This window comes from Ailuropoda melanoleuca, chromosome 16 (genome assembly GCF_002007445.2).
Source record: "Ailuropoda melanoleuca isolate Jingjing chromosome 16, ASM200744v2, whole genome shotgun sequence".
In the NCBI taxonomy this organism is placed as follows: domain Eukaryota; kingdom Metazoa; phylum Chordata; class Mammalia; order Carnivora; family Ursidae; genus Ailuropoda; species Ailuropoda melanoleuca.
Genome location: NC_048233.1, coordinates 82,747,494 through 82,772,832, shown reverse-complemented (window position 1 = coordinate 82,772,832; position 25,339 = coordinate 82,747,494). Strand labels below are relative to the sequence as shown.

Below are 25,339 nucleotides of genomic sequence, written 5' to 3'. Positions count from 1 at the left end.
GGGCAGGCGGCCCGGAGGCGGGGGGCGGAGCTGGGCCGGGGCCCCGGCAGCTGCGCCAGCCTCCCAGGCGGGCTGTGGGGACAGCGCGCCCGGCGGCCCCTTCCGCCTCCCCCGCTCCTGCCGCGCCCTCCCGGACCCCGATCTTGTAAAGGGATTAGCACTTTTCTCCTCTGCTCCTCTTCTGCTCCGAAGACCTCCCTTTTCCTCTAAACCCAGTCAGGCGCTCCTGCTCTATCGTCCCCGTGGGTCCGAGCCCGGGGCGCTGGAGGTCCCGGCAGTTGGCGTTCTATTCCCGTCCCCTCCCTGTCCCCCTTCGTACACGGTGGACGTGCCACCCATTCTCAGTCCCCGAGGGCCTGGGGCCGGGCCTCGGCCTTCCTTTCTCTTCCCCGCGGCAGCGCCAGGTCCCGTGCAGGGAAGGGGCCCCGCGATCTCCCAGGCAGGTCCGAGTGGGATGTGTAGATTCATTCTCCTGTGGAGAACAGGTGGCCCCGAGATCAGGCCCTTTTTGCTCTCTGTATTTTATTTTGAAACTGTATTTAATGCTTTTATATGAAAGGGGGAGGGGCGGGGAGAGAGCTGTCCCAGTCACCCTTATGTGCAAATGTCTTATTTATTATACGTGTATCAGAGATAAGCTGTGAGGTGGTGGAGGAAGGACCTAAAGGAGGAAGGAGTGAGGACGGAGGTGGGGATGGGGGACCCCAAACATCCCACACTAATGTGTGACTCTCCAGGCCTCTCCTTGAGTCTCTTGGCCCCAGGGCCTGCTCTTCACGTGGCCGGGCCTGTTCCTTTGGTCTTACAGCCTGAGAGTGGGGAGGGGAGCGGGTGGGACTTGAGGGCCAGGCCTGGAGGCAGAGGGGCCCCAGCACCTGGGGCCAGGGGCTGCTTCTCTGGGTGGGAAAGCAGACAGCAAAGAGGAAGCCCTTCCTCATCCCAGCACCCCCAGGCCAGAGTCCAAGGTTCAAGTGCCTCAGGCCCCATCCCCTTGACTCTTCCTGATTGGGAATTGGATTTTATACCATGGATTTTATAGCATTTTTATATAATTCAAGATTGTCAGAGCTGGAACGACCTTGGAGATCAACCAGTCCCCGCCCCCTTGACCCCTTACAGACAGGTAGTGAAGTTCGGAAACTGAAATGATCGCACACAGCCAGGTAGGAACAGTAGAGAACTAGAGTTAAAAGCTCAACTCCCGACTCAGTATTGTTTGCACTACACCACACTGCCTCCCAATCTCTGGTCAATTAAGATTTCTTTTCCCATGGGGCCTGCCAAAGGCTGGCGCGTGCTGGGCGCTGCAGGCCGGTTCAGCGCCCTGGCGACCTCTGGGGGACAACGGCAAAGACCGGCGCGCCTCCCTGGGATCAGTGTCCCCGGGGGCAGCTCCGGCCTTCAGAGGCTAAAGCCCCGGGTTCTGGCAGCAGCCTCCTCCCTTGGAAGTCCACAAGCAGGGCTGACTGCCACCCGTCCCATGGCCTCTCCAGTAGGGCGAAGGCTCTGGCATTGTTTTCTGTTGTAGGTGCTGCCAGGGATTCAGGAGATCCCGCAGGAGCTGTCAGTTGGCTGAGAAGTGAATTCCATGTTTGAACCTCCAGGGGTTTGGAGTCAGTATTAAGAGCTTGAGAACAGGGATTATGGCTGGCACCAGGCTGGCACTGCCATTCTTCTGTTTTCCTTCATGCATGTTGTTTTCAGATCCAGAATGAGTATTTTACTACTTTTTGCTACTCTGCCTGTTCAAAAACAGGAGGCAGACTGGGGTGACCTATTATGGTCACCCAAGCCCACTGCCAAAGTTCAGGTAAGCCAGGACAGAGAGCCAGTCAGGAATGGCTTTTCCTTAGGCCTTAGGAAGACAGGAATGAATGTCTTCACTGAGAGGCATCCCCAAGCACTCTGGGGGTTCTCAAAGGGTGGCCATCGGACCAGCAGCATCACATTAGGAACCTACTAGAAACACAAATCCTCGGGCCCCATCTCAATGAATCAGAAACTGGGGGGGCACCCAGCAGTCCTTTGTGATAAGCCCTCCAATGATCACGAAGCTGAAGATCTGAGGAGTGGGCTCAGCGCCACTGTAGTGATTCCTACTTTGTCCCTACGGCCTCTTGGGTTGGGGGGTCAGGTGGTCCTCCTCTCTCTGTGCCTCCTCCTTGCCTTGGGAGTCTGACATGAACAGGTGAAGTTTCTTCATGAATTTTTTGTTAATGGTATGCTTGCTATTATGGCCAATATGTAAATGTTACTCTGAATCCATATTTATACGCCATGTTAGTGACATTACTCGAACATTTGTATGTGTATTTGTGAAGTTGCTTCAGTTATTTTAAAAAAATTTCAGCCTAAGTTTTCTGAGAGGTATGTTGAATAAATTTTTAAAATCCAGTGTAAGGGTCATGGCAGCCTTAGTTTGGGGGAAGAATAAATATGAAGGCATCAAGTTCTTGGTGTATGTGGTCTCCACGTTGCCCGGTGACGGACTCGAAGTGCACCGTGGCCCCAGGATGTACAGGCTGCGTCACGCTGCAGGCGGGCAACCCTCCAAGGGTGGTGTGCGGCCGAACTGGGACAGCTGACCCTTTGGCCCCTTCCACTCCTCATCCTTTCTCCTAAGGTCACCTCTTAAGAGGGTCTCTGTGATCTTTCAGAAACCAAACGCACAGCTTCGCTCTACTATGGAAATTCTGCAATCTTGGGAATCATTACCAGTATCAACCATTACTTGCTTTTTAAAGCCTCAAAAGTGGAGTGGGGATGGGCGCCGGTGGAAGCCTGGTTCTTACTTTACCCAAACTGTATGTATAAAGAATAAAGTTAGCAGAACGACACCACGGTCACTGTGTTTTGTTTTGTTTTATTAATACCACATCAATTTGCAGCTTTACAGGAACCAAGAGTCGAGTTCCTCAGGTGCTACTGTACTTTTATGTTGCACACACATACAGCACACACAGTTTCATTAGTAAGAGTTCATCTATAGGTTTTCCTTAAATAAAAAAAAAAAAAATTCTTGTGTGGCACAAAGATCTGTCCAATTACCTAAACACAGCAGTAACAAAACAGAAGAGCTAGGTGTGGAGGCTTCCAGTGCAGAAAAGAGTCCTTTGGAGGGGAAGCCCGAAAAGTTGATCAGTGCACTGACTTCCTGGGAGGGCGTAAGATAGGATGGAGAATGTGTTTCCGGCTGAAATCAACTTAAAAATTAAAAAGGAAAAGGGGCTAAGTAAATAGGAAAATGGAGTAAGGCAAGGGTACCTTTTACCCATGTAAATGCTGAAGTAACTTTTCCAAAACAGTAGAAAGAACACTTCCACTACCTGCTACCGAGCTGCCGTGCTTGGCGACCGTCAGACTGTAGCCCTTACTTTAGAGTCACCAGCGCACATTCCCTCTGGATTATCATGACCACGGAGTTTTACAACCTGAAGGAACTCACAGATGACTTCTTTCAAGTTGACTGAATTTTCATGTTGGAAGGGGACAAAGACACTCGTCAGTCTCAGCAGGAATCAGATTCCCGATCACCCTCCATCTGATGTCTGTCTGGGTTGTTCTGTTTATCTTTTAATTCCACACGGAGCTCATCAGCACAATCTGGTCCTGCCTGGTCACCCTCACCTGAAAACTGCTTGGAAAACACTCTCAAAAGGGGCGCCCTGGGCCACGACAGAGGTGCTGAGACATTTTATGCGCCTGCAGGGGAAAGGAACCCTCAAAACGTTCACACACACCCATAAGCTAGCCTCCAAGTTAAAACTCCGTATGAACCACAGAACACACTTTCTTACACTAATTTGTGGTCTCTTAACCACAGACACACACAATCTCCTCTCAAGCCCGCTTGGCTTTTGGTCCTTCAGGTGCAATGATGAGCACAGGTTAAAGATGGAGCATGTGAAGGAGGCAGCTGTGGAGAAAAGATAAAAGCAAAACAGGCCTTTTACATGTTTCTGTATTCACCTCTTGAGAATGTTCCCCCCCACGGACGGAGACAGGATGACAATAACTCAACAACGGAGGAGCCCACATGCAGATTATTTTTCCTCTAATGAGTTTACAGCAGTTACAGACATTTATTTCATAATAAGAAAAGTACGACCATATTTATTAAACTGGAGGTGAGGCGGGCAGGGAAGAGGGAGGAAAGCACATTCAGGAATGAGTTCTCAAACTAAGCCCAGAAATGGTGCCCGTAAGAATAGGCACAGACGCCACCCTCCCAAACGGCAGAGACTTTCCTTTCCTAGGGGTGAGCGGGAGGGGGCGGATGGTCCCAGCCCCACCTTCCATTTCCATTCTTGGTTCCCAGATGGCATCCTGGGAATCGGGAACTCTCACTATCACCTACAGGTTACTCACAGAGTTGGAAGTTACAGCCTTACATGAAGAAGAAGAATTTTAGGAGTAGCTGCTCACATTGTGGGGCAGGAAGATGGGACCAGAGGGCTGCCGAAAACCCACGGGAAGAAGTCCCACTCTTGTCCCCAGATAATTTCCTCATAAGTTAATCATTATTTCTTAACTTAAAAATAAGGATAAAACTCTGATGGGAAGCTGCATAAGACTAGTCCTTGAGAACTGGACAGAAGAGTCCAAAAGCAGTGCTTTATCTTTCATTTTCTCCTTGACCTCCAATCTCTCCCCTTTCAAGCTACAAGTAAAAGCTCCACCACCGTTAAGGTACTGATTTATCCTATTAACTTGACTCTTTCTTTATTCTTTTGGGTCCTAAGATATCAGCTCTTTTTTTAGTCCAACAATTCTTGTGCTTGATAATGAGGGTAAAGGGAAAGGAGGGGAGAAAACACCAAATTAAGAAAAAGAAGCTTGGAATGCAGGCTCGAGCTGACACTGAGCACGTCCCTTCATAGTACAAGTAATAACGTTATAACTATTAAGTGGTGTTTTAGTAACTGTTGCATTTCTGGTTTCCATGTACTTATTCTGCCTTTTTTTTTGCGATTCCAGGGAGTTTTGCTTGTATCCTATTGAAGAAAAAGGAAGAGAAAAAGGTGAAAACAGGCATTAGTTGTGGGTTTTTACTTTAACAGTGACACCGAGAGACAGCCCTGGGCTTGCTGAAGCAACGTGACAGACACTCTCCCGTCTCCACAGGGCTTCCTCTGGATGAGAAGAGCCAGGGTCCCAGTCTGGTCTGGGATGAGCCGAGGGGTCTGCAAAGAACCATGCCCTCTCTCCCTGCCACCATGCCTGCGCCCTGTCCTCTTTCACTGCCTGAACCTCCTGGGTCCTTCACTGGGGGTTCCAGAGAAGAATAAGGGGGATCTGGGCATAGCGCCTGCTGTGTTCCACACACAGGCAGCGCAAGAGCCCCCTTCTCTGGGAATGCTAGGTGACCCACTAGTGCCACAAAAGGAGCCAGGAGTCAGGGTCAAGGTGACAGATAAAATGACAACAGGAGCTGGCAACAGTCATCGGCCCCTCATAGGACACCAAAGCTACCCTTCATTTCGTGCAGTTGGGTTACCCATCACTAGAGCCACTCCTCACAAATATTAGATCCCATTCAGGGACTGACCAAGATATTCGGTTTAAAGCTAAGCTACGTCTATATTTCACAATCAGGAGTAAACAGCAACCAGATACATATTTGTGCTAGCTGTCCTGGCCTGGTTTTAGCTCTACTGTACACCTGAAAAAGCAAAAGCGCAAATAAAGACCCTGGCATCAAGCCAGAGCTGTGCACATATATTCCTAGTTTCCACTTACAAAACTGGAAAAAGCACTAAAATCTGAGGTGTGAAAGGGACTGGGGTGGGGGCGGTGGGACTGCACAAAAGAGACTGAGCTGCCTGTGATGTATTATTTCTTAAATATCTGAATATGAAAAAAATGTTAACATTTTAATTAGAAGTGTGGGTTCCTTAGTGTTTGCCATAAGTTAAAAAAAACAAAACCAAAAAAAAAAAACCCCAAAACCAAAAAAAACCCAAATGGTTCCTTGGTACAGGGAGTCATAAAAATGTCTACCAATATTTTATTACTTGATTTTAATATTAAATTGGTTCCAAGAAAAGAGAAAACAGGGATTTTGTAGTTTTAAGAAGGTAACAATGTGCCTTGAGTCATTTATCTGTAAAACTCTTATTTCTGAAAAGAGAGTGAAGAGTTTGGCTTAAAATTGATGCGTGTGGGTGGGCAACTGCAGACACTTAAAAGGCTAATTCAGAAAGGAGAAGGTTCTAATTTCATTGATCCTTTTTAATCTAAAACACAAAGGATGTTTTTTAAGGAAGCAGGATGAAATAATTTATAGTAAAATCAAACTATTAACCAACATTTTTCTTCAGGATGAAAATTCCTTTCTTTGACTCAGTATTTTATAGAGGAGGCTAAAAATAACTGGGGAAGAAAAGCACATGTTCCAATAAAATGCGGAACTAAAGCATACTTACTTTTCAACAATCGACTTGGTCTGATCGCGGGCGATGCCAACATAGTGATCAATCTGGGTCTTTAAGGAAGGGAAGAGACTCAGTTATGGCAACACACAGATTAACAATTTTCCTGAAGGTAATGTTCTGTTGTCTAGTTTAACCATTTTTTAAAAACACAATTGCATATTCTGGGAAATGAAAATAATGCCAGTTTTTAAAATTTATTATTTTTTATTTTAAGTAGGCTCCACACCCAGCACAGGGCTTGAACTCACGACCCTGGGATCAAGAGTTGCATGCTCTACCAACTGAGCCAGCCGGCCGCCACAGTAATGTCCAATTTTTAAGAGTATTTTAAAAACTTCAGGTATCAGGGCACCTGGGTAGCTCAGTTGGTTAAGCATCTGCCTTTGGCTTGGGTCATGATCCCAGGTCCCTGGGATTGAGCCCCACACATCAGGCTCACTGCTCAGCAGGAAGGCCGCTTTTCCCTCTCTTTCCCCTGCGTGTGCCCCCTTGCTATCTCTCTCAAATAAATAAAATCTTAAAAAACTAAACCAAACAACAAAACCCCCAAAACTTCAGGTATCAAGGGTGCCTTGGTGGCTCAGTCGACTCCTGATATCAGCTCACGTCTTGATCTCAGGGTCGTGAGTTCAAGCCCCACATTGAGCCCACATAAACCCAACCCAACCCAAAAAAACCCTTCAGGTTTCAGACTTTAAATTATGCCATGAACATCTTATAACACTCTGTTGAAGTAAAAATCACATATTTCTTTTGCTAAGGTCTTACTTGCTAGGTGTTTCCTTTATAGACACTGGAGTAAAGCATTTTCTGAATACTAAAAACTATCTATCTAATCTATATTCTGTAACCACAAATGTGTTTTGGCTCCTAGGTAAGACTAATTCACTTAATACCAAAAGACATTAAAAAGTCTGTGATTAATGACTTAATCTATAAAGAATAACCTCAGAGCATCTAGCAAGGCTCTGCATGCATCATTCCACAATGGAAACATCTCTTCACACAGATGGATTCCTGTAATAGCCTTGATAGTTTAAATTTCTTTTCATACACCAGCTTTTATTTATTTAAGCATTTTTCAACTTATTTTAACAGATAATGTCCACTTGAAAAACTTAAAAGACACACAAGGCATAAAAATATACCTTCCTATCCTTCTCTCTCCTAAACATTCAGTTTCTCTTTTTTTTTTTTTCTTGAATTTTATTTATTTGACAGAGAGACAGCCAGCGAGAGAGGGAACACAGGCAGGGGGAGTGGGAGAGGAGGAAGAAGGTTTTCAGCAGAGGAGCCTGATGTAGGGCTCGATCCCAGGACCCTGGGATCACGCCCTAAGCCAAAGGCAGACGCTTAATGACTGAGCCGCCCAGGTGCCCCTAAACATTCAGTTTCTCTTGTACAGGAAACCACTATTTCTTACAGGCTCCTGACTTATAAACGTAGACTGCAGAAATGGTTACAAAATGATCGCTCATGGGAAGGCTTGGTGGCTCAGACGGTTAAGGTTTTGATCTCAGAGTTGTGAGATCGAACTGGGTGTGGAGCCTGATTGAGATTCTCTCTCCTCCTCCCTCTGCCCCTCCCACTTGTGCACTCTCTCTCTAAAATAAATAAATCTTTAAGAAAAAAGAAGAAAGAAAGAAAGAAAGAAAGAAAGAAAGAAAGAAAGAAAGAAAGAAAGAAAGAAAAAGAAAATGATCACTCTAAATTTTCAATGCCTAAAAAATGAACTAAAGCTAGTCCTACATCAACAGGCGTATCTGATTTGAAACAGGTAGGTACTTACCTTGTACTTCTCATAGACAATGGGGACACTGAAAATGAGCAGTTCGGCTGTAAGAGAATCACAGGACATGGCAAGTGTAAATGTGAGACAGTCAAAAAGACCCAAGACTCAAGTAACACAGACCTTCAATATGAGAAATCCTACACAGGGCCGTAGGGCTCTCAATTAAGGAGAGTTAGCTATGGGTACACAGGCTTTCTTTGTATCCCAAATAATTTCCAAATTATGAAATGATGTCTATAAGATCCCTATATTTAAACCAAATGTAGACAACTCTCCTTTACTTCTAGCTCTTTTGAGATTTCTTTAGAGTTAGGATCTTTCCAAAAAACCTATGGCCACAAACACAGGTTCTTCCAACATCTAACTCAAGGTTTATGGATGTTAAAGGCTGGGCCACATGGAAGGAGTGGAGACATGCTGGGCATTCTCTTGGTTCCTACTTCTACCAATTACAGATGATCCTTGAACATCGTGGGGATTAGGGGCACGGATACCCCAAACAGTCAAAAATCTGCACATAACTTTAGACTTCCCCTGAAACTTTACTAACAGCCTACCGTTGGCCAGAAGCGTTACCAAAACACAAACAGTCGATTAACACACATTTTGTATTGTCATATGTATTATGTGCTGTGCTCTTACAATAGTAGGTAAGCTAGAGAAAAAGAAAATGTCAGTCAGAAAATCCTAAGAGAAAATACATTTACAACACTGTCCTGTAAACAATCTGCATATAAGTGGACCCCCACAGTTCAAACCTGTGCTGTTCAAGGGCTAGCTGTACTTCAAAGAGCATGGAGACATTTTCCTTGTCACCTTACCAAGAATCAGAAGGGTGATTCCATTGAAAACGGCACCGACATAGGTCATCAGCCACATGAAGACAGCCAGCTGTGAAGGCCAACACCAGAGGGTTAAGCAGGAATAATCATAATGCGAAATTTAGATTAACTGCCACCATTCTCCTCTTGCCAATTAAGTCTGCATACATTTCGTGATGTATGCCACACATAATTGTAATTTCACAACGAAGGTCACACCTCATCTGCACCATATACGTGCAGGGTGCATCAGAGAATTCTGTAGTTTTCTTAAGCTCGAAGACAGACCGATTGCATTTCTGTCAATGACGCTGCCCTTGCTGGGAGGGCACTTAGGTCTACAGGTGCAGAAGAGGTCTTCTCCATTGACTCCTATCCCCACTTTTCACAGGCTGACTGAGATAAGCACACATTTGTTTTTGTGTGATAAAATCCTATTTACTATTCTTCCTCTGAATTATAACCTAGTCCCTGGTTTTCCTCAGCCTCACCACCAAAGACTGTAGAAGCAACTAACCTTTAAGGAGTCAACCAAATCTTCCACCAGAAAGAGACGGATAATGAGCTTCAGGGCTCTGTTGATGTGCACCATGGCAGCATTCACATAATTATGGAAAGCTTCTGAGGACAGAGTAATGTCCACGTCCAGGTAGGCTCTTCCAGGAGAAGAAACAACAGTCATACATTTGACAAGGAAGATCTCTTTCTATTAGTAGAGCAGTTATTTAGAGTGTGAAACTCCCCCAAGGGCACATTTTAGAGATCTGTAGGGGCATGTTCTGTCATGGGGTGGGGAGAGGGCACCGTTGTCTTCCTGCGGGCAGAGGCAACAATGCCAGATGTCTGCAAAGTGTGGGACATTCATACATAATAAAGACTTGTCCTATGCCCTGAATAGCTTTTACTGCCTCATAGGATATTCATGAAGGTGAACACATTTATAATTATCAAAAGCCAAGAACATATAAAAACAAGGTATTTTTCCCAGCTTTAACATATCCTGAATTTTCTAAAAAGACTGTATTTTGTTTATGCTAAACTTTACTGAGATATTTTACACGACTTTGGAAAATCACATCTGTACTGGAAGTTATACATCTAAGTACAAGTATCTAATGTCTTTACTGTTTTGTGTGCGTGTGTGTGTGTAGTCATGTCCAAGCAGTTAAATACTGTAAATAGTAAATATATATTATTTTACTATAAATGACCTATCTTATCATTCCTTTATATTACAATTATAGTCTATTTTTGAAATTTTGTTTATAGATATCTACGAATTTCATTTCAAAATGATAAAATAGGCATTATAAAATATTTGTTAACAAAAGAAAAAGGAGGGTAGAGACACTGAGTTTGCCAGGGTGGACAACTATAGAAAAAGACAGAAAGACTTGGGTTCTGTTCGCAGATGCACTATAGAAGTGAGATGTAGCCATGTGCTCATAACTTGTTCATTCACTCAGTACTTACTGAGGGCCTACTGTGTTCAGACCCTCTGCTATGTGCTGGCATATCAGGAAAGAGAAGGCTGCTTTTGCCTTAAAGAGTCTATAGTCTTGTGGGAAAAATAGGAAAGGAACAGGCATGCTTTCCTTTCTATTTATTAAGAAAATATTTACTACCAAATACAAAAGTTATAAAAATTAGATGGTGTAATTCATTCAACTTGACAAAACACTTTTTAGAATCCCCAACAGTGTCCTGCAGAAGATGTCCTGCTAAGACATCTGAGCTTGTGGCAAAAATCACATTTATTCACTCAGTGAACAGCTACTGATCTGTTAAAATTAATTTGCGATAACTTTTTAACTGCCACATATAGTTTAAATTGTCTTCTAGTTTCATCACAAGAAAATAAAAGGACCAGAGCTGCAGCCAGACACCTATTCTGTCATAGTCTTGAGAGGTCAAAGAAGAGTTTCTTTCCCTATGAGGAAAAGGTTTTGAAAAAAGTGTCATTTGTGAATATTAAAATTGTTTATGGGCTAAGATTTCCAAGAGGAATAGTGTGAGGAAACATTTGTTAAAGTTGGAGCACAGTCAGAAAAACTAGCAAGTGGATTCTAGAAATGCATGACCTATCGACCTCAAGACTTGCTCCTGGTATTAAGAAAACTAAAGGGGGGAAAGAAAAAGAAAAACTAAAGGACAGATAAGAAGGAAATCAGTAATAAAACTAAGAGCAAACATATCAAATTCTGGTATTGCCAAGAGCACAGCCTCAATACTGAGATTTCAAAGTTGTTTTAAGGTTTAACTATATGGGAGGAGGGGGGTGGGGGGATGGGGTAACTGGGTGATGGACATTAAGGCGGGCACATGATGTAATGAACACTGGGTGTGATATAAGACTGATGATGAATCACTGACCTCTACCTCTGAAACTAATAATACACTATATGTTAATTAATTGAATTTAAATAAAAAATGTTTAAAAAATCAAAACCAAACCCAAAACCAAACAAAAAGATTTAACTGTAATAGGGATCTTAAGCATGTCCTTGGGACCCCATCTAACTGGGTGCTGTCCTGGAGGCCCTGCTCAGGAATTCAGACAGCCTTCTTTGATCTTCAGGTGTGAGCCCCTAGTTTGTCAAAAAGTTCCTGGCTCCTTAACTGGGTCCCTTTTGAAGTGACAAGGTTTCTAGTTGATGTTCACGCAAGGGATCAGCTGCATCAGGCCCTATAATTCTTCACGTAGTTGGGTCTGATTGGTCGACCTGCCCAGCCTCGGCAAACCCCTTCTCTGAACTGTCAAGTGTTACTTGTGATACTTCCACTCACTTGAACGGATGGCCCTCTTCTGATTTCTGTACAGCTTGGATGACGGACTTGTAGACCCTGAAGCTGATGGTGACAGAGAGAAGAGCCAGGATGAGGTAAGAAACCACACTGATGACACTGAAAGCCGCCAGGGAGAGCAGCATGATCAGCGTGGTGCCAAAGACAAAGCCAGTCTTCTTCACATCTCGCCAGAAAATCAGATCGTGCACTGCCAAAGAAAAGGGATCACAGGTTACATGTGGTCACGTGGCCAGGACTTCTCTTTGGCTGTGTCCTGCACACCCGAGAAGCATTACACTAGCACACAATTACAGGCACACCCCTCCTTAAGAGAATCTGATAAATGAAAATCAAATTGTATGTCAGGAGTGAGGACTCATACTGCAAAAGGTTCCTGTGGTTTCTGGACAGGTTCACAAAAACTTAGAAACATTTTTTTAGAGATGGCTACTGAAGTACAACGGGATAAAGTGTCAATTTCTTGAAATGTTTTAGCAGAAAGGATGTAAGGTTAAGTGTGATAAAATCTTGTTAACTGTTGACTAAATTAAGCAAACCATGCTGATAAATTCGTTTGGTCACTATAAAACCAAATCTAACGTATGGATAAATTGGGTGGGTGCAGAAGAGAGTGGTGGATAAAAACAAACCAAACCATATTAGGTACAATGAAACACCGGTCTCCATGTTAATCTGAAGAGAATTCAGGAAGAATGATGGGTAGGGGACCACATCATTATCTAAACTGCAATACCTCTGAAAATGAATGGAGACACTATTACTAGTTGTTAGGAAATGGGTATAAACCAAGACCGTCTCAGGCAAGTGGGTCTTATGGTGGGGGACATCAAAACTGGAAAAATCTAAGTTCTTCTACTTAAAGACACCTTAAGAACTGTGTGTAAAGGTTGCTAGTAATTACCTTCAATCTAGCAATGACACTATATTTGAATTTCAATCTGTGAAGGTTAACTAATGGTTCTGTTCATAAAGAAGGGCAAGGCTTTGGAGTTGGAGAGACAGGAGTTTGAGTCCTGGTAATTTTTAGCCATATTGTCTTAAATGACCTTTCTAAACCTTTGTTTTTTCTCTTGTAAAATAAAGTAACATGTATTTCCTAGAGTTGTTTTTATAGGAGGCCAATGCAGTAGAATGCTTAGCATTGTAAATGACATGCAGTAAACACTCAAATTTTAACTACAACCAAAATATCATAGCCTCTAAGACTGTGACTGAGGGTAAAATGAACTTGAATCTGTTCAAGTGGACCCCCTGGCACCTATCTCTTCCCCATATTCCAGCTACAATACTCACCTGGGAAGCCTAACCTTGCTAGAGCCAACAGAACCTAACTTGAAACTCTTACACTAAAGGTATGCTGATGGTGCAGAAGAAATAATCACTGGTTCAGAGATTCTAGCCAAGGGATGTGACACTAGGAGAAATAAGAGGCATTATGATTCCTGATGGGAAGCTGAGAGTCCCAGACAGTGACACTGCAAAGGAGAGAGAGCTGGGAGGCAAGTCAGGCTCACCTGATTGCACAGGAAAGCTGAACAGAGTGCTGCCTTCTCATAAGAGCAAATAAAGCAGGATTCCTACAGTAAGAGTCCAAGTATACAGACGTCACTGTTCCTAAGACCACAAGCACAGTTTCAACAGAACGCTTCGGAACGGGACAGATACCATGTGCCTCTTGGTGAAATGCACCGAGGACACAACATCACTTCTGTGGTATTCTTGCCAAAAACACAGAACCTAGATCTAATAAGAAAACACCAGACAAACCCAGACTGAGAAATTTACAACAACATGGATGGACTTAGAGGGTACAACACTAAATGAAGTCAAAAAGAGAAAGACAAATACTCTATGATTTCGTTCATATGCGGAATTTAATAAACAAAACAAATGAGCAAAGAAAAAAGAGACAAAAAAACCAGACTCTTAACTACAGGGAACAAACTGGTGGTTGCCAGAGGGGAGGTGGGTGGAAGGGTGGCTGAAATACGTGAAGGGGATTTCGAGTAAGTAAACTTACTGAGTAATGTACAGAACTGCTGAGTCACTACACTGTACATCTGAAGTTAATGTAACATTGTACTTAATTATTCTTCAATAAAAAAACAGCAAAAAATAAAGGAGATAAGATTTGACAACACATAAATGCCAAGTGTGATGATTACAGACTGAACACTGGATAAAGGGGTAAAAACGGCTCTGAAGGACACCACTGGAACAACAGACAAAATGTGAATGTGGATTATATAACTGATAAAACCACAGGTGGATCCTTGAACAACACATGTTTGAGCTGCATGGGTCATTTTCGTGTGGATTTTTTTCTGATAAACAGTCAAACCTACAATGATAACACATGTGAACGGTGTCCCCTAGATGTGTGCAGTACACAACCCACACAAATACAGTAGAGTACTTGTAAATGTATTTTTTCTTCCTTTTGACTTTCTCAATAACATTTTCTATTCCCTGGCTTACTCTAAGAATATAGTATACAATGCATATAACATACAAAATATGTGTTAGCTGACTTCATGTTAGCTGTAAGGCTTCTGGTTAACAGTATGCTATTAGTAGTTACGCCTTTGGAGAATCAAAAGTTACATGTGAATTTTCGACTACATGGCGCTCAGTGTCCGTTACCATGATGTTCAAGGATCAACTATACTGCATCAATATTAAATTGACTAAATATGATAAGTGTACTGTGGCTATGTAAATTCTTGAACAAAATTCTTGTTCATAAAAATGAAGACAAAAACAAACACTCCAAAGCAGGGGTGTAAAGGGGCAGGATGTTTGCAATCAGCTCTTGAATAGTTCAGGAAAAAACATGTATCAGGTGCCTGGGTGGCTCAGTCAGTTAAGTGTCTGCCTTCAGCTCAGGTCATGATTTCACGGTCCTGGGATCAAGCCCTGTGTCGGGCTCCCTGCTCATCCAGGAGTCTGCTTCTCGTTCTCCCTCTGCCCCGTTCATGCTCTCTTCTCTATCTCTCTCTCTCAAATAAATAAATAAATAAATAAATAAAATCTTAAAAAAAAAAGGAAGAAAGAAAAAACATGTATTTATGGAGAGGGGGAGGGAGAGATAGAGCAAAAGTAGGCAAATGTTGACAACTGGAGAACCAGAGTGAAGGGTATATAGGAGTTTTTTTGTTTTTGTTTTTTTTTTTTAAAGATTTTATTTATTTATTTGACAGAGACAGAGACAGTCAGCGAGACAGGGAACACAAGCAGGGGGAGTGGGAGAGGAAGAAGCAGGCTCCTAGCAGAGGAGCCTGATGTGGGGCTCGATCCCATAACGCCGGGATCACGCCCTGAGCCGAAGGCAGACGCTTAACCGCTGTGCCACCCAGGCGCCCCTATAGGAGTTTTTTGTACTATACTGGCAATTCTTTAAGTTTGAAATAATTTGAAAGACAGAAAGAGAAAAAAGAAAGAAAAGCTTACAGGGTAAGACTGAGGCCCAGAGAGAAAATACCTCAATGTATCCAAAAGGGGTAATGACACTTGCCTATATGCAAATCTCGATCAGCAAAAGCCACCCTGTCCTCATGAAACTTACTGCCATCTGCTGGAAAACTGTGGTAAGAAATAGTCAAACCTACAATGATAATACATGCGAACAGTGTTCCCTAGAGGTGTGCAGTACACAACCTGCACAACAGTACAGAAAGCCCTAAGCTGGGCCTTAAAAATCAATAGTAGAATTACGGTCTGGTCTAGAAAAGGGACACACTGATTAAAGGGGGATTACAGAGCAAAATGAAAAGCTGGTTAATCCCTCAAACCTGTCTGGGATGCTCATCCTCCACAATGTCACATGACTTGCTCCCTCACCTCATTTGGGTCCTGGTTCCTGGGCTACTTCCCTCAGAATGCCCACCCCACCTAACATCCCTGTCCTTTGATCACACTCCATCTCCTTATTCTGCTTTAATTTCCTTCAGATCTGTTGTTAAGTGCTTAAAACATGGGCTAATAATCAGTCTGCATTTGTTTCCTGATGATCTGTCTATGACAGGCCAAGTTTCTGCACCTGGAGCCTATCAAGTGCAGTGGACCAAGGATTCTGAGCATACAAAACCAAAGAAAGGAACGTGGCACAGTCTGGAAATGCTGTCCTCTGATCGTCGAGGAAGAGTTAGGAGGACGAAACACACGAAGAAAAAGGCAAGGGGGCACCGGAGTGGCACAGTCGGTTAAATGTCTGCCTTTGGCTCAGGTCATGATCTCAGGGTCCTGGGATCGACCCCCACGTCAGGCTCCCTGCTCAGTGGGGAGTCAATGGTTCTCCCTCTCCCACTTTCTCTCTCAAATAAATAAATAAAATCTTAAAAAAAGGAAAAGAAAAAGGCAAGAAATGAGGCAGCTGCTGAAAGTTTAAAATGCTGAAGCCTTTAGACTTGGTTTTAGTGTTTGCTTCACAACCAGGAAAGCACCAAGAGGCTGCAATCGTCTGGTTCCATAAAATATTTTTTCTCTCTTCTGCTTCTACTAGTTCAGTATATAACTTTTTTAAAACAGCAAATTCCTTATTTTCAATGTGTTCTTTTCCTTCCTTTCCCATCCCTCTCTTCATAGCAAGCTTGATTTTTTTATTTTCATTTTTTGAGAGAGAGTGTGTGTGCCCGCGTGCATGCAAGTGCGAGTGGTGGGGGGAGGTTGGTGGGCAAAGGGAGAGGGAGAGAGAGAATCTTAAGCAGGCTCCACACTGAGCACAGAGCCTGATGCAGGGCTCGATCTCACAACCCTGAGATCATGACCTGAGCTGAAATCAAGAGTTGGATGCTCAACTGACTGAGCCTCCCAGGCATCCCTCTCAGCAAGCTTTAATTAAGTGCCTACCATGTGCCAGGCAAGTACTAGGAACTGGGAATATAACAGTAAGCTAGGCAAACAAGATTCTTACTTACTTTCCAGGGGGGAAGAGAGGCATGAATAACGAACAAGCTAAGCATCACCTGTACCAGAGCCCCATAAGGATATGAATCCATTATGCCATGATGAGAATAATGTGTATGTGCACAGGCACGATCGAAACTAGCAGTCAGGAAAAGCCTCTTGGAGGACTGAAGTGAAAGGTGAGATATGAAAAATGAGAAAGAGCTGGCCATGCAAAAGGCCAGAATGGTGTAACAAGGCTGGAGAAACTGGCAGGAGCTAGATCATGCAGAACTTTCATAAAGCAAGGTAAGGAGCTTGGATTTTAACTTCAGATGAAATGGGAAGTCACTAAAGGTCAAGCAGGGGAATAACATGGTATACTGTATTTTAAAAAGAGGAACACTTTTACTGCATAGAAAATGGATTGGGGTGGGGCAAAAGTACAGGCAGAGAGTCTCTGCAGGAAGCTAACTTGGAGGTTCAAGTGTGAGATGATGGTCATTCAGATTCGGCTGAGGGCAGTCAGGATGGAGAAGAGTGGATAGATTTTAGCTATATATTTTGGAAGTAGAACAGGGAGAACCTGGTGGTGGACTAGATGTGAGAGACGACATAAGGGAAGAAAGATGGATGAATCATAGGTTTGGGGGCCTGAACAAATGGATGGCTGGGCGTCATTTAATGAGGTGAGGTGAGGAAAAGCAGAGTACAGAGCATGTTAATTTTGGGACGGATGTTAGAGATACCCATAATTAAAGAAAGCAGTTAGATCCACCAGTGCACAGCACACAAATAATATTTAAAAGTCATAAAAATGGATGAGGTTACCTAGGATTGATAGGCAAGAAGGCCCAGGTCTTACTTATTAATTCAATGGTACTCTAATATCTAGTAACTAGTAAAAAGAGTCAAACTAGAGCCAGCAGAAGGGAACGGAAGCAATAACCAGGGAGGTAGGGGAGAACTAGGAGAGTGTGGTATCACAGAAGTGGAGAGAGAAGTACTTTGAGAAGGTGTGGAAACTGGCGAATTCTGCTGAGCTTAAATAAGGAAAAAAGGCAACCATGAACGTGGCAACATGGAGAGAGCTGGTGATCTGATCAAAACTATTTAGTGGAGAGGCACCTGGGTGGCTCGGTTAGTTGGGCACCAGACTCTTGATTTAGGCTCAGGTCATGATCTCAGTCAGGGTCGTGAGACTGGGATTCTCTCTCCCTCTGCCCCTCCTCTTTCATGCTCTCTTTCTCATTAAAATAAATAAAATAAAATAAAATATAAAATAAAATAAAATCTTAACAAAAAAGCTGTTCAGTGGAGTGATGCAAACACAAGCAACTGGAGGGAGCAGAAGAGGAATTACTGGTGAGATGTGGAGGCAATGTGAGAGGAAATGCCTATGAAGTCTGGCTATGAAGGGGAGTAGGGACATTTGCGGCCAAGGGATAGTTTTTTAAAGATGGGAAACACTAAAGCATGCTTATATGCTGACACAAGAAGAAAGAGGCTGAAGGGGACAGAAGTTCAGAAGAAGGGAGGGACAGAGATCCAGAACCCAGATGAAGGGGCTGATCCTTGTTAGAGCAACAGAGTGAAGAAGATGAGAAGAGACACAGGCCCATTCAGAGATCTGAAGACTGCAAGAAGAGGGATTTCTTTCTGAATGCTTCTAGTTTCTCAATAAAAAAGTGCTGAGGTCATCAGCTGAGGTGGGAGCAAGGTGGTGAAGAAGGTTTACAGAGAAAAAAATAAATGATTGTTTCAGAAAAGTGAGAAACTGTCTTAAAACTCTTAGAAGAAAATAGGAGTTAAATAGGTGATGGAAATGAAGGAGGGCACTTGTGATGAGCACCGGGTGATGTATGAAGTGTTGAATCACTGTTCTGTACGCCTGAAACTAATAACTAATATAACACTGTATGTACTGTACGTTAACTAACTGAAACTAAAATAAAAACTTAAAAAAAAAGAAAAGAAAAGAAAAGAAAACAAAACAAAACAGGAGTAAATCTTTGTTACCTTGGGTTAGGCAATGATTTCTCAACCAAAAGCACAAGTGACAAAGAACAGGTAAGTGGTACTATTCAAAATTAGAAACCTTTATGCTGTAAATGGTACCAAGAAAGTGACAAAAGTCACAAAATGAGAATATATTTGCAAATCATGTATCTGATAAGGTATTTGTGTCCAAATATAGTAAGAATGCATAAAGAATTTTAACTCAATAATTAAAAAACAGCCCAACTGAAAAACAAGGGATCTGAACAGACATTTCTCTGAAGATTACAAATGCCCAATAAGCACATAAAAAGATGCTCCACATCATTAGTCATTAGGGAAGTACAAGTCAAACCCACAATGAACCCACTAGGATAGCTACCATAAAGATACGGTAACGAATATTGGCAAGGACATGGAGAAACTGGAACCTTCCTACATTCCTAGTGGGAATGAAGAATGGTGCAGCCACTTGGGAAAACAGTTTGGCAGTTCCTCAAAAAGCTAAACATAGAATGATTATATGACCCAGCAATTCCACTCTTAGGCAAACGCTAGAGAAATAAAAACATAAACAACACAAAAATTTGTGTACACCAATATTTATCAGAAACATTATTCATAATAGCCAAAAAGTGGAAACAATCCCAACGTCCATCAACTGATGGAACAGATGAATAAAATGTAGTATATATCCATACAATGGAATTATTACAGGGCAATAAAAAGGAGTGAAGTTCTAACGCTACCTGCTATGACATGGCTAAAACTTGAAAATATCAGGCTAAGTGAAAGAAGACAATTATAAGAGACCCCATATTACATGATTCCACTTATACAAAACATCCAGTATAAGCAAATCTATAGGGACGACAATACATTAGTTGTTGTTTAGGACTGTGGTGGTGGTGGTGGGAAATGGGGAGTGAATACTAATGAGTATGGGGTTTTTTTGTAGGGGGACTAAAATGTTCTAAAATTGGATAGTGAAGATAAAAAAACATCTGGCTGTACACTTTAAATGGATGAACTGTATGGTATATGTGAATTATACCTCAATAAGTGTATAATATATATAGGCATTTCAACAACCCTCTCTTAGTAACTGGTAGACCAAGTAGACAAAAAAAATCAATAAAAATATAGAAGACTTAAACACTATTAACCAATCGGATCTTCTTGACATTTATAGAACTCTCACGCAACAACAGCAGAATACATATTCTTTTCAAGTACATGTGGAACATGCATGGAGATAAACCAAGTCCTGGGCCACAAAACAATCCTGATACATTTTAAGATTTATTTGTTTATTTTGAGAGAGAGAGTGTGTGCATGCACACAAGGAGGGGGAGGGGCACAGGGAGAGAGAGAATCTCAAGCAGAGTCCACGCCAAGCATGCAGCCTGACACAGGGCTTGATCTCATGACCCTGAGATCATGACCCGAGATGAAATCAAGAGCCGGATGCTTAGCCTACTGAGCCACCAGGTGCCCTCCATTACATTTTAAAGGATTCAAGTCACTTTTATGTTTTCTGACTACAAGGTAATTATATTAAAAACAATAACAAAAGGGGCGCCTGGGTGGCACAGTGGTTAAGCGTCTGCCTTCAGCTCAGGGCGTGATCCCGGCGTTATGGGATCGAGCCCCACATCGGGCTCCTCTGCTATGAGCCTGCTTCTTCCTCTCCCACTCCCCCTGCTTGTGTTCCCTCTCTCGCTGGCTGCCTCTATCTCTGTCAAATAAATAAATAAATAAAATCTTTAAAAAAAAATAAAAATAAAAAAAAATAAAAACAATAACAAAAGATATTGGGAAAGATACTGGGGAATCCTTCAATATTTGTAAAATAAACACACTTCTAAATGAATCAAAGAAGAAATCAACAGGGAAATTAGAAAGTATTTTGAACTGAATGAAAATCAAAACTTAGGGGATCTAAAAAAAAACCACCACCACCAACAAACAAAACTTGTGGGATCCAACTAAAGTAATACATAGTATGAAAGTGCCTATGTTAGAAAAGAAGATGACAAATCAGTGATCTCAGCTGCAACCTTAAAAAATTAGAAAAAGAACCCGGACCCCAAATAAACAGAAGAAAGTAAATAATAAAAATCAGAGCACACATCAGGACACTGGGGTGGCTCAGTCAGTTGAGTGTCTGACTTCAGCTCAGGTCATGATCTCAGGGTCCTGTCATCAAGCCCTGTGTCGGGCTCTCCACTCAGTAGGGTGTCTGCTTGTCCCTCTGCCCCTCCCCCTGCTCTCTCTCTCTCTCAAACAAACAAATAGATAAATAAAATCTTAAAAAAATCAGAGCAGACATCAGTTAAACATGTAACAGAAAAATAACAGAGAAAATTAATGAAGCCAAAGTTCTTGGACAGTATCAAAAAAACATAAAACTCTAACTAGATTAATCAAGAAAAGGTGAAAGAGTAAAAAAACTGCCAGTACCAAGAATGAGAGAGATGACATCACTACAGATTCTACAGACATTAAAAGGATAATAAAGGAGTATTATAAACAACAGTATGCCAATAAATTAGATAATTCAGATAAAGTGGACAAATTCTTCCAAAGACACAAACTACCAGAGTTCATTCAAAAAATGAACTGATAGCCTTATATCTATTAAAGAGGTAAGACATAAATAAAATGCTTCCCACTCAGAAAATTCCAGGCCCAGATGGCATCACTGGGGAATTCTGCCAAACATTAACAAGAAATAATACCAATTCTACACACATTCTTCCAATAAAATGAGAAGGTAATGACTTTCAACACATTTTAGAAGGCCAGCATTACCTGGACTCCAAAACTATACAAAGACATTACAAGAAAACTACCGAGCAATATGGCTCATGAGCATAAATGCAAAAATTTCTTTAAGATTTTGTTTATTTGAGAGAAAGAGGCACAAGCGCGAGAGCATGAGCAGGGGAAGGGGGAGGGGCATAGGGAGAAGCAGACTCCCTGCTGGGCAGAGAGCCTGATGTGGGGCTCAATCCCAGGACCCTGGGATTATGACCTGAGCTGAAGGCAGACGCTTAACTGACTGAGCCACTCAGGCACCAGAGATGCAAAAAAAAAATTTTTTTTTAAATATTTTATTTATTTATTTGACAGCTAGAGAGAGAGGGAGAGAGCACAAGCAAGGGGAGCAGCAGACAGAGAGGGAGAAGCAGTCTCCCAGCTGAGCAGGGAGCTTGATGTGGGCCTCAATCCCAGGACCCCTGAGATCATGGCTTGAGCCAAAGGCAGATGCTTAACCAACTGAGCCACCCAGGGGCCCCCCCAGATGCAAAAATTTCTTAACACAATTTTAGCGAATCAAACCCAACAATATATAAAAAGAATACACTATGACCAAGTGGGGTTTTTCACAAACATGCAAGATTGGTTTAACATTCATAATCATTCAATATAATTCACCACACTGACAAACTAAAACTAAAAAAGAAAACCATATGATCTCTCAAAAGATACAGAAAAGGTATTTAAGAAAATCTAATATCCCCTCTGATAAAAACCTTTCAACAAGGTTTCAACAACCTTTTAAGTAGTAGGAAACTACTAGGTTATAGAATTTCCTCAACTTGATAAAGGGAATCTACAAGAAACCTAGAGCTAACATCACATTTAATGAAAAGAGGCAAGGATGTTCTCTCTCACCACTTCCACTGAACACTGTGTTAGAGGTTTTAAGCCAGTGTAGTAAGTCAAGAAAAAGAAATAAAAGGCGTTCAAATTGCAAAAGAGAGAAAACTATTATATTCACAGATGGCATGATTGCCTATTTAAAAAATTTGATGCAGGGGCGCCTGGGTGGCTCAGTTGTGAAGCGCCTGCCTTCGGCTCAGGGCGTGATCCCAGGGTCCTGGGATTGAGCCCCGCATTGGGCTCCCTGCTCCGCTAGGAGCCTGCTTCTTCCTCTCCCACTCCCCCCTGCTGGTGTTCCCTCTCTCGCTGGCTGTCTCTCTCTCTCTGTCAAATAAATAAATAAAATCTTTAAAAAAAATTTTTGATGCAAACTACAAAAAAGCTGCTGGAACTAATAAATGAGTTTAGCAAAGTTGCAAGATACAGGGTCAACATACAAATCAGTTATATTTCCATATATTAGTGTTAACCAGAAATTGAGCTGAAAACACCATTAAAAAGAGCACCAAAATATAAGATACTTAGGCATAAATCTGACAAAAGATACAGTCAAAATGCTCTACCACTGAGCCATACCCCCTAACAAATCTGACAAAATCTATACACTGAATTATATAATATAGCTGAGAGTAATTAATGAAGACCTAAATTAATGGAAAGCTATACTGTTTTTATGGGTTCAAAGCCTCAAAATTGCTAAAGTGTTAATTGTCTCCAAGTTTATCTATAATTTGATATAATTCCAATCAAAATTCCAGAAGTATTTTTGTAGAAATGGACAAAGTGATTCTAAAGTTCCTAGGGAAATTCAAAGAACCTAGAAAAGCCAAACTGACTGAAAAGAACAAAGGTGGAAGACTAACATTATGTAATTTCAAGAATTCTATAAAGCTACCATTATTAAGATGGTGTAGCAATGGCTTACTTTCGGAAAGACAAGAGCAATGGAATAGTATACAAAATTCAGAAATAGACCCATGCATATATGAACAAATTATTTTTTGACAAAGTTGTGAAATCAATGCAGTGGAGAAAGAAGTATTTTCAATAAAAGGTGTCTGAACTGGATACCCATATGCAAAAAAACCCTGAACATTGATTGATCTGTACCTCCTATGATACGCAAAAATGCACACAAAAGGATCAGAGACTTAAATGTAAAATCTAGTACTATATAACTACTAGAAGAAAATAAACATCTGATATATAACAGAAAAAACTGATAAATTGTACTTTATCAAAATTAAAAATTTCTTTTTTTTTTTTAAAGATTTTATTTATTCGACAGAGAGAGACAGCCAGCGAGAGGGAACACAGGCAGGGGGCATGGGAGAGGAAGAAGCAGGCTCCCAGTGGAGGAGTCTGATGCGGGGCTCGATCCCAGGACTCTGGGATCACGCCCTGAGCTGAAGGCAGATGCTCAACGACTGAGCCACCCAGGCGCCCCAAAATTTCTGCTCTTTTTGAAAGACACTTTTAAAGAATAAAAAGAGAAGTCACAGACTGGAGAAAGTATTTGCAAAGAATGTATTTGACATATCTAAATGACTTTACATATATACATATATATACACACACACACATATATACATACACACGTGTGTGTGTGTGTATATATATATATATAATATAATACATGTGGTATATATACGCAATGGAATACTACTCCGCACCAAAAAAATTGAAATCTTGCCATTTGCAATGATGTGGATAGAACTAGAAAGCATGATGCTAAGCGAAGTAAGTCAATCAGAAAAAGAATTATCATATGATCTCACTCATATATGGAATTTAAGAAACAAAACAGAGGATCATGGGTAAGAGAGGAAAAAATAAAGCAAAACGAAATCAGAGAGGGAGACACACCATAAGAGATTCTTAATCAGGGGAAACAAACAGGGTTGCTGCAGGGGAGGGGGTGAGGGAATGGGGTGAGGGAATGGGGTAACTGGGTGATGGACATTAAAGGGGGCACACGATGTAATAAGCGCTGGGTGTTATATGCAACTGATGAATTGCTGAACTCTATCTCAAATTAATAATACATTATGTTAATTAACTGAATTTACATTTAAAAACATTTAAAAATGTTTATCTCTTGCCCATATTAAGGATGCCAGCTGCAGTACCCTCCTTGTGCCAAAAGAGGGCACTAACACATCCAACAGCGAGCTCAAGGCTAAGGAGAAAGAAACTGGTACCTGTCCATCCAAGACAGAACATCAGCAAATCTTGTTGAGTTCCTACCCACTGATTTTTATTACTAAATTTGGGGAAAGCTCCTGGTTTGACTCTAACTTCAGCCTTTCCCAAAAGTCAACTGACTTTACTCTCCAAAGTACATACCTCAAAGAAAGAAAAGAAAGGCTGTTGAAATGCTTATTCTGAAAAGGAATAAATATATAAGAAATTTTAAGTTTTAGCAGTTATCAACTTTAACTTCATTTTTAATAAATCTCCAACTCAGGGCACCTGGGTGGCTCATTCGGTTAAGTGTCTGACTTTGGCTTGGGTCATGATCCTGGGGTCCTGGGATCAAGCTCAGCAGGGAGTCTGCTTATCCCTCTCCCTCTGCCCCTCCCCACCATTTGTACTCTCTCTCAAAAAAAAAAAAAAATCGACAACTCAAGAATCTGTACAAATCGTTCTACATTCATTAGTTTTTCAAAATTTGTAATATACATCTCTAAGAAAATGTAAATGTGAAATAACAAAGGAAAAAAAGCCAGGGTTTATGACAAAAGGGAAACTGTTCATTAATAAAGGGGAAACAGGCAGTTAAAGTTTTTTTTTTTTTTAAAGATTTTATTTATTTATTTGACAGAGATAGAGACAGCCAGTGAGAGAGGGAACACAAAGGGGGAGAGGGAGAGGAAGAAGCAGGCTCATAGCGGAGGAGCCTGATGTGGGGCTCGATCCCATAACGCCGGGAT

General features: G+C 41.9%; 2 protein-coding genes across 3 annotated transcripts in view; one reads left to right on the top strand and one right to left on the bottom strand.

The window, feature by feature from the left end:
* Nucleotides 1-1,412, top strand: part of C16H11orf95 (chromosome 16 C11orf95 homolog) — a gene marked incomplete at its 5' end in the record, with an annotated part of 4,714 nt that extends 3,302 nt beyond the window's left edge. The window contains 2 exons of the mRNA XM_034644832.1: nucleotides 7-145; nucleotides 1,287-1,412. Of these exons, the coding sequence (XP_034500723.1) occupies nucleotides 7-145; nucleotides 1,287-1,412 (265 nt within the window). The remainder of the gene's footprint in view (nucleotides 1-6; nucleotides 146-1,286) is intronic.
* Nucleotides 1,413-2,843: 1,431 nt separating this feature from the next.
* Nucleotides 2,844-25,339, bottom strand: part of RTN3 (reticulon 3) — a 62,086-nt gene continuing 39,590 nt past the window's right edge. For both annotated transcript variants that reach the window (XM_011221673.3, XM_019796941.2), the window contains 6 exons: nucleotides 11,835-12,042; nucleotides 9,565-9,703; nucleotides 9,048-9,117; nucleotides 8,224-8,270; nucleotides 6,426-6,484; nucleotides 2,844-4,994 (listed from right to left, as the gene is read on the bottom strand). In XM_011221673.3, coding sequence (XP_011219975.2) covers nucleotides 4,949-4,994; nucleotides 6,426-6,484; nucleotides 8,224-8,270; nucleotides 9,048-9,117; nucleotides 9,565-9,703; nucleotides 11,835-12,042 — 569 coding nt within the window. In that variant the 3' untranslated portion in view covers nucleotides 2,844-4,948. The remainder of the gene's footprint in view (nucleotides 4,995-6,425; nucleotides 6,485-8,223; nucleotides 8,271-9,047; nucleotides 9,118-9,564; nucleotides 9,704-11,834; nucleotides 12,043-25,339) is intronic.